This window comes from Nematolebias whitei, chromosome 8, assembly GCF_014905685.2.
Source record: "Nematolebias whitei isolate Nwh7 chromosome 8, NemWhi1, whole genome shotgun sequence".
NCBI classification, from domain to species: domain Eukaryota; kingdom Metazoa; phylum Chordata; class Actinopteri; order Cyprinodontiformes; family Rivulidae; genus Nematolebias; species Nematolebias whitei.
In genome coordinates, this window is record NC_056505.1 from 29611981 (window position 1) to 29620468 (window position 8488).

The window sequence follows — 8488 nt, forward strand, 5'->3', positions numbered from 1 at the left end:
TACTTTATGTTTCAGGGGTGCAGAGTTAAAATTTAGGGGTGCTTGAGCACCCCCAAACAGCAGCTAAATTCACCACTGCAGAACACACTTGTACATTTCTTACAGGGTAATCACCAGTAAACGTGACACTCCCCCTCTGTAGTTTTCAGACCAGTTTCCATTCCTCTCCTTGAATCCTGTTGTATTTTTGTCCCACCCACCAGAGATGAGAGGGGAGAACTGGAGGAGGAAACACGAGGAGAGAAGATTCAAGACAACAGACATTTATCTACATGAGAGATTATTGCTTCTGACTCCTTATCGTAGAAGAACATCAATTAAACATGATCATGTGTCTGCTGTTTATTTAATAATCTCTCAGATGAGTAATAAGTTTTTATGAGAGGCCATATATTTATTTTAAATTTAGTTTACATTGTGAGACTGTAAGATAACAAGTCACACCCCTTTTGTCATACAAGACAAGAAGACGACAAACAATATACCTGTGCTTTATTAGTTATAGCGCCTTTTTCATCATTTGGCTGCTTTCCTGGTCCATTTTAAAAATGATTAATCCCTCAAAATATTCTACAATCATATTGTGTGTGTGTTACAATGAGGAGGATGAAGGTGAAAAATCAGGCCCAAACTTTTGCACCAAAATAGAAGCCGTGAACATAAAACTAACTTTTTTTTTTTAGTTTAAATATAAACTTTAAAACACAAATCAGTACACTTTGTCAAGCATCTGCTTTGGCTGCAATTTGCAATAAAATCCATCTTTAAGAAAATCTTTTGAATGGCACTATGTGGTCCTTAATCTGCAGATTTGAAATACAAGCACTTCCTTTGCGTGAGCTTATGCACTTCTGAAGTGTGGCGGTGACACAATATTAAGCTGTATATCTTTTTTTTTTCATTCATTCTAAAAAGACTTAAATTCCTCCGTAATACTGACTGCTCGCCATACATGCCCCCCATTTTACATAGCAGATCAAAGGGCAGATTACCTCTTTTGCTCTCCGATATGGTGCACCTACTTGAACTTAAGCAGGTTGTTTCAACACAAGAGAGCACAGGCCCTGATCAAACACTGTTCCTCCGGGATCAGGGGCTTTGCTGAAGCACGAGCAGCCACCTGACATCAAACACTGCAGGCAGACTTTCACTCACTCCTGCTCTGTGTGAGGGTACAGTGCTGGTGTGCCAACTAGCTGCTTCCTCTCATTTAAAGCTTTACTAACTGCCACCTCGATCAAACACTCAATCGAGCGTGCTTAATGCAAAAAGATTTCAAATTAAAAAAAAAAAAGTAAAGCAGAATTCTCCAAATTTGTTTTAGGTTTTCTTTTCAGAGTTGCTGGTCCTTTGGGAAATTTTCCAACTCTGTCAAATATGCCTAAATACGTGTCCATTTCGCACCTAAAATAAACCCAAAAGCTGCTCAAGAACCATACGACGTGCAACATTGATTTTAATCTTTGCTTAAAGGTTGTGGTATAAACTCTTTCAAAAATAGTTGGAATATTTCTGTGTTGCCATGGAAACCAACCAGACCCAACCACAAATGCGTTGTAAGATTCTAGGCATTAAAATTTAATCTCACTTTTGTCTGCAGAAAGAAGTCTGGGCTTATTGAGAACTCTCGTTCGTTGTTGAACCTGTGTGCAAGTTAGCTCAAAACTTCAAAAACTAAGGACATGAACATTTTAATGAGCAAAATGGTTGTAAATATAAGAAATAGGAAACTGTTTTTTTTTTTTATTTCAACATTTTACTGAAGAGTCTGGACCCCTGACCATAAAACTTAAATTTTATTTAAACAATATTGATGAATAAGTTCATCTTTAAAGGTGAAATGTCCTAATGCTGTTAGTTCTGATCATAGCTGTTCTCAGGTCACTGTAATGTAAAATATAAAGATAAAATCATTTGGATAATTGATTTTAATCACCATCTTGGATTTCAACAGATCCACTTGAAACAGGTGAATTTCAGGGGTTAACACAACAGAGAGTCAGAAGTCTTTCTGTTCTCAGCTCAAAGATAAGATGTTAAGATTTTTTTGTTTTGTTTTGTTTTCAACTTGTCAAAGCCTGCCATGAAGGCGCCATTTGTTCCCCCTCTATCTGTCCTATTTCTTCTTTCCCTGGCTTCACTCTCCAGAGATTTTTGATTGCAAGCCTTTATATTTTTGCATTTACAGCTGTGCCTTTTAGTGCTTCATAGCACCTCTCCGATGTTGCCTGTCTCCAGAGATACTTCATAGAGTAGCACTATTAATCATCCCCTTAAGACATGTTTCACAGGTGGGCTTTCAGATCACTGCATGTGGCAGCTGGATATGTCTTTGCATTTTAAATCAAATGATATGACACACTTCAATATTAGAACTGTGATCTCTCTTGTCACACATGTGACACTCCTCTTATTGAAATCTGGCTAATGATCAAGCCATACAAGAGCAAACTTAAATGTCTCCGAGATGAGCCGGTGGAACTTTGTTCCTGTTTTTTTTTTTTTTTTTGTGCTTCGGCTCAGGAGTTGGTGTTTCACATTCAAGCTGCGTCGCCTCCCTGCTGCCGGCGGCGGTGGCAGGATGAAGCCTGAGGTGCGCCTCCTTGGAGGACTGTGCCCTCGTTACTCCTCAGCTTGACTTTGGGTTTCACAAAGCGAGCCCTTTGTTTACGCTGACAGGATGTGCTGGCTACTGACCTGGAAAAAGTGGCCAAGACGGGTTGTCTTGTAAGGAAGAGGGAGGCTGGTGATGTATAGTCTCCTTCTGGGACCTTTCATGGAACTGCTGTTGGAGACACCCCACAATCCGTCTCCCTGCTCGTCTTCTCCTTATTTTCTTCCTCTCATCCAGCTATCTGTCTCTGTTCCCCACGCTAGTCTACGCTCTCATCCCATCTAGTCAGTGGTGGTTTTGCATGAATCTCCTCGTGCCACGATTCCCCTACCCAGTCACTGGGGTCATTCATCATTATTGTCAAGGGGGTAATGTGTGTGGGTGGGTGCAGAGATCTATGACTTCTTCATTTGAATGAACCTCATTAGATTGACTCTTCTTTGTAAAGGATCCCTTTAGAAAATACCTCTGGCAGTTATTTAGGTGATTCTCAGATGATAGCCAATGGGACATGACGTTTCAGCCGAGCATGTTTGCTCGAACAATTGAAGAGTCTTTGAGATGCAGTCTGCTGCTTATATTTTACCTTAGCATTTTGCCCTGCTTATCTCCATTTACATAGAAATATAGTTTAGAACCTTGAGGTTGAATAATGGTGCACACACTGTCAGTACAAAGCAATCATTTAATTTAAATGGATTTTTATGGTAATTATTTCAATAAAATAACAGTTTTCTTAATAACTAAGGTGTTTAAATATTAGAATTTAGCTTAGTGTTGATTTTTTTTTTCTAAAACCTACCTTTATAAACAACAGAATTAAAAGTACTGTGTGTGCACATGCAGTGATTTCAGTTTATCTGCGACTCCCTCATTATTACCACAGTATGTTTTCCTAAATAAAGATACGTTCAACATTTACCCCAAATGCATTTCCTGCTTTCCCATTGAAGTACACCAAAGTTTGGTTTCCTTATTAAAACAGATTCTTGTCAGGGCATCTTTAATCAGCCTGGTCCCAAGGGATGATATTTTTAGCCACCTTTTTGGAGGCTAAGACTTTACCCACGCAGAGCACTAATGAGATGGAGCACAAGTGTAGGCAAGCGTTAATTAAGGCTAGTATGCAAAGAAAGAGGCAGAAGCAGCACGCCCATGGCATACATACATTAACTTTATCCCACCTTCTGCATGTTTTTTTTCCTCTCCTTGTTTTTTTTTTTTCATCTTTTTTTTCCACATAGGTTGCACAAACAACAGATGGCTCTGACGCCGACCTGTGGAAGGACGGCTTATTCAAATCCAAGGTCACTCGCTACCTCTGCTTCTCCAGGAAAACTGTAAGCAAGCAAACTTCTCTCCTTCCCAGTGCCTTTTCCAGCAGCGTCTCATCTGCATCACATTCTCACTTTGCCAGCAGTTATTAGCCAACCTCTCTGCTACCAGAATGTCTGCATGCACTTTGCACTTTGATCTGTGAAAGTCCCACTTAAAAAGGCCAGCGTTGGCAGTGCATTTTTGAAGTTTTAAATATAATGGATTTGCATGCATATTTCACTGGAATAATACTGTAGAGAGATTTCTTTCTTTTTGTATGGCCTCCTGGGGATGTTATTTATGTTTATTCATGAAAGAGCAATGTGCTGTATTTTAACAATTCCAATTTATTCAATCAACACCATCCCTGTGGAGGCAATTGCTACCAACCAGTGATTTTTGAAATATGATGTGCATAAAACTTTAAAATATGAATATTCTTTGTTTTTCATTGCTCCTCTATAAGCAATTTTCAGTGTGGTTAGGCTATAAATATAACTCTCACTGTGAACAGCCTTAACACCTCTGTGTCTAAAATGATCTTTACGTTTCTTATAATGCAGCTGGGTCATTTTTGGACTCTTCGCCTGCCTGCAGCCACAGTTGATGTGTTTCTGCCTGGCTGTCAGCTGTTCCGTGGCCATAAATACACCTGCTTACAGCACCAGAGTTATCAACCTGTCCAACCTCTGCTCATACAGCTTACTATTGGCTGTCTATTAATTAACGTTCCCTGGATTGCAGGTGGGGGATGCAGACAGCATTGTAAACAAAACCTGAATTTTTGTTATTACTTTGCATCCCCTCAAATTTAGGACCTAATCAAGTCATTTTTTTTTTCAGTATGTCCTCTAAAAGGCAGGCAGCTTGGCTGCGACTGCCTCATGCCTGGGCACAATTTGGCCCTCAGTTTAGTATATAGCATACAAATAGCCTTTCCCCAGTCCATGTGTATTATCTTAAAATGTCTGTCCACATTGTTTTAAAGACTCTGACACAAATAAAACATGACAGAACCATCAACAAAGGCTATTTTGTCTGCCAGTCAATGGAACTCCCACTGTAATTGTCTATGACAAAAACAGATTCTGTAAAATTAGCCCCCGAATTATGTGGGGGGAGGTAAATAGTTTGTGATTTATCATACTCTAGGTTGAAGGTAGATAGCCCCTTTTGTCAGGTTGTGATGGAAAAAAAATATCTCCAGAAAAAATAAGGAGGAAACAATAAAAAAAACAAGGCTCCGTGCATTGTAATAACATTCATCCATATTCCTCCTTCCGTCAGTGTAAAACTATGAATAAAAAATGTCTCTAATGGTAATGACAGTCAAGCAACAGTAGTGGTGTAATCCAGGCTTTACGGACGAATCGAGTCACGCCTGGCTCGCCCCACTCTCCACTGCCGCTGTGTATTATTGCAATTTATTATGGCAAAAAATGAAAATGTAATGGGAGGCAGAAAGGAGTCATGCTTGAAAATGTCAACTACACAGTCTCTGATTATTTTTAACTAGTCCAATTCTGTTGATCAGACTGCCTCCTCTGTCTCCCATCATCGCGCAGCTCATCGCCAAAAGGTTGGAAATGATTACAAGTTCACAGACGCTCCTCTCGTTTTAAAACTACAGCTTTTACAGAGTAATTACTCAAGCTGTTTGCCAGCCATTCTCTTTAGATACTTCCTGAGCTTTTAGTATATCGTTGACCTTGTTATTAACTAGATTTTCTTTTCGAATTTCTCCCAAACTGGAAGGCTTTTACTGTCTCTTTGTCCTTTTAAAAATTAAATTTACACACATGGAGGATTTTCACAACTATATTACATTTCTCCTGTTTTCAGGGCCCTGAAGTTGTTGTGGATATGAAGGTGATTGACATCAAGGACCCACTACCAGAGTTCTTCACACCTGTGCAAGAAACAGAAGACACAAGTATGTGAACAGTCAATGCCAACCACAGGCCCACTCCATCGCTCTTTTTGTTTTGCTTCACTCTTCGGCCAGCTCATGTGGAGGTCCTCAGGGGCAACTTTGCTTGAGATAGTAAATGTTTTATGGGTGCAGGTTAGCTTAATTTATGGAAGACTGTGAGAATAAAATAAACATTTTGCCCTGGAGGTACAAGAGAAGGGAATCATGAGTCATTGTTTATCTCAGCTGGTGCTGGGCTTTTCTTTATGAGGGGCTTATTTATTTATGTATTTATTTGGGGAGAGGACCAGTAGATGGGGGGGTTATCTAATATTAATGAAATGCATTCCCCAATGCTTTAGTGCTTCTTGAGTGCTACGTATTTCCCCCCTCACTATCCATGCCTTGAAAATGTAATAATATTTTGGTGTGGGGAGTGAGGACAGCTTGTTTATTATTTTTATTATCATTGCATTTACACAGCACTTCCTGGTGTTGCTGGGGAAATAAATGAGCAGAGCACAGATGCAATATAGGAAAGCATAGTAATGCTTTTTTTTGCCAGAATGAAGAAAAGAGATTATGTTTTGTTTGGCTGTGTTGTAATTTAATGTTTTATTACTTTACGTGAATCCATGTTTAATGTATACTTGTGACATTATGTATGAATTTCTATCCAGAATATTGAGTTTAAATCCCTGTTGTGCATTAAAGCTTATGGAGGATTCACTTGCGTCTGTCATTTTACCTACTAAAATGATAAAAATGATAATAATGCATGTGAATTTTGTGGCTTTCCAGTGTCCAGTCAATTCCCTCTGAGCTCAGCAAGTCATCCAGAAACAAATATAAACTCATTTCTTATTCAAAACTACTGAAGACTAAATAGCAAAGTATATATGTATATACTAGGGCTGTCAATCGATAAAAAAATAAATAAAACATCAGATTAATCACACTCTGGGGCTGTGATTAATCTGATTAATCACTATGCTTAACTTTGTAAGCTTGAAATGTAAATATGCAGGCTTTTTATAAAATGTTGAAGAAGATGTTTTATTGTCTCAAACCAAACAGTTTGCCAGGTTTCATACTCAGCAAGGTTTACAGAAGTCATTTTGTTTCAAACATTAATTAATAAATGTTAACTCAAATGTCTCATTCAGTGTCATCTATGTGACCAAAACATGGAAACAGCAATGTTCCCTCTAATTTTTCATGTGTCTGTGCAAACATACAAGCTCCCTGAGCATCTGAGCATCCCTCTGCATCCTCTGTCTTCACTCCAACTACCTCCATGTCCTCTCTAACTGCATCCATATATCTCCTCTTTGGCCTTCTTTGTCTTTTTCCTGGCAGCTGCATTTCTAACATCCTTCTACCAATATACCCACTGTCCCTCTTCTGGATGTGGGCGGCTGTGGCTGAGTGGTTAGAGCAGTTGTCCTCCAATGCAAGAATCGGGGGTTCGAATCCACCAGCAGTCACATGCCGAAGTGTCCCTGGGCAGGACACGGAACTCCTTGTTGCCTCCAATGTGTGTCCCATTGGTGTTTGAATGTGATAAAACTCTGATTAGTCTCTTTAGAATGATTTGTTCAATTAACTTTGTAGAGATCTATTAGAGTGCTGTATGAATGGGTAAATGAGGCACAGATTGTAGTGTAAAGCACTTTGAGTACCTTGAAATAAGATAGAAAGGTGCTATATAAGTACAGTCCATTTACCAATTTGCATGTCCAAACTGTCTCAGTCTGGTCTCTCTAACTTTATCTCCCAGTTGTTCAACTGTGCTTTACCTCTGATGATCTCATTCCTAATCATGTCCATCCTTGTTACTCCTAAGGAGAACCTCAACAACTTCACTTCTGCTACTTCCAGTTCTTTGTCCTGTATTTTTGTCAATGCCACTGTCTCCAGACCATACATCATAGCTGGTCTCACCACTGTCTTGTAAACTTTTCCTTTGACCATCCAGATTTACACCGAGCACTACTGTTTGCTAACATTTACCATGATAAAAATGGCTACAAGTCGTGGGATTAGCTTACTTACCACCTTTGTTTGACATCATACGACCGTAAACTTCTGTGATAAATCCACAATGACAAATGTTATTCCTCGGTATGCCATGAAATATGCAGTATAAATCTTGGAAAAGCTAGAAGCCAAGCAGGTGGCTTCTAGCTACTTAACTTCTTCACACGTCAGTGCTGAAACTCCAGAAGACGCTGATTGGCTGGAATGAAAGTTTGCCTGTCATTTCACATCTTCGTAGACTTCCATTGTCGTTACACAAATCATGTGACACGAGTCGTTTTGACCGGGGGTGGGGGGGTGGGGGTTTCTTCCTCCACTCTGCACGCATTTCAGACAGGTTGTAAAGGTCGCTGCGCTCGGGCTGCTGGCCAATTCCCAACTGCGCAGCATAGATTTTCTTGTGCGCAGAGAATGTGTGAGCAGTGCACACAGTTTAGAGGGAACGCTGGTGAACAGTATAGTAATGCAATTAATCTGCAATATGTAATATTATTGCGTTAGTCTTTTTAGATTAATCACACGCGCTAACACGTTAACATTGACAGCCCAGATAGATAGATAGATAGATAGATAGATAGATAGATAGATAGATAGATAGATAGATA

At 39.5% G+C, this 8488-nt stretch overlaps 1 protein-coding gene across 1 annotated transcript in view; it reads left to right on the forward strand.

Annotated features, from left to right (window-relative positions):
* LOC119413510 (multivesicular body subunit 12B) overlaps window positions 1-8488 on the forward strand; it is a gene marked incomplete in the record, with an annotated part of 47125 nt that overhangs the window by 8779 nt on the left and 29858 nt on the right. Inside the window, 2 exon segments of the mRNA XM_037680568.1 lie at window positions 3859-3954; window positions 5774-5864. Of these exon segments, the coding sequence (XP_037536496.1) occupies window positions 3859-3954; window positions 5774-5864 (187 nt within the window).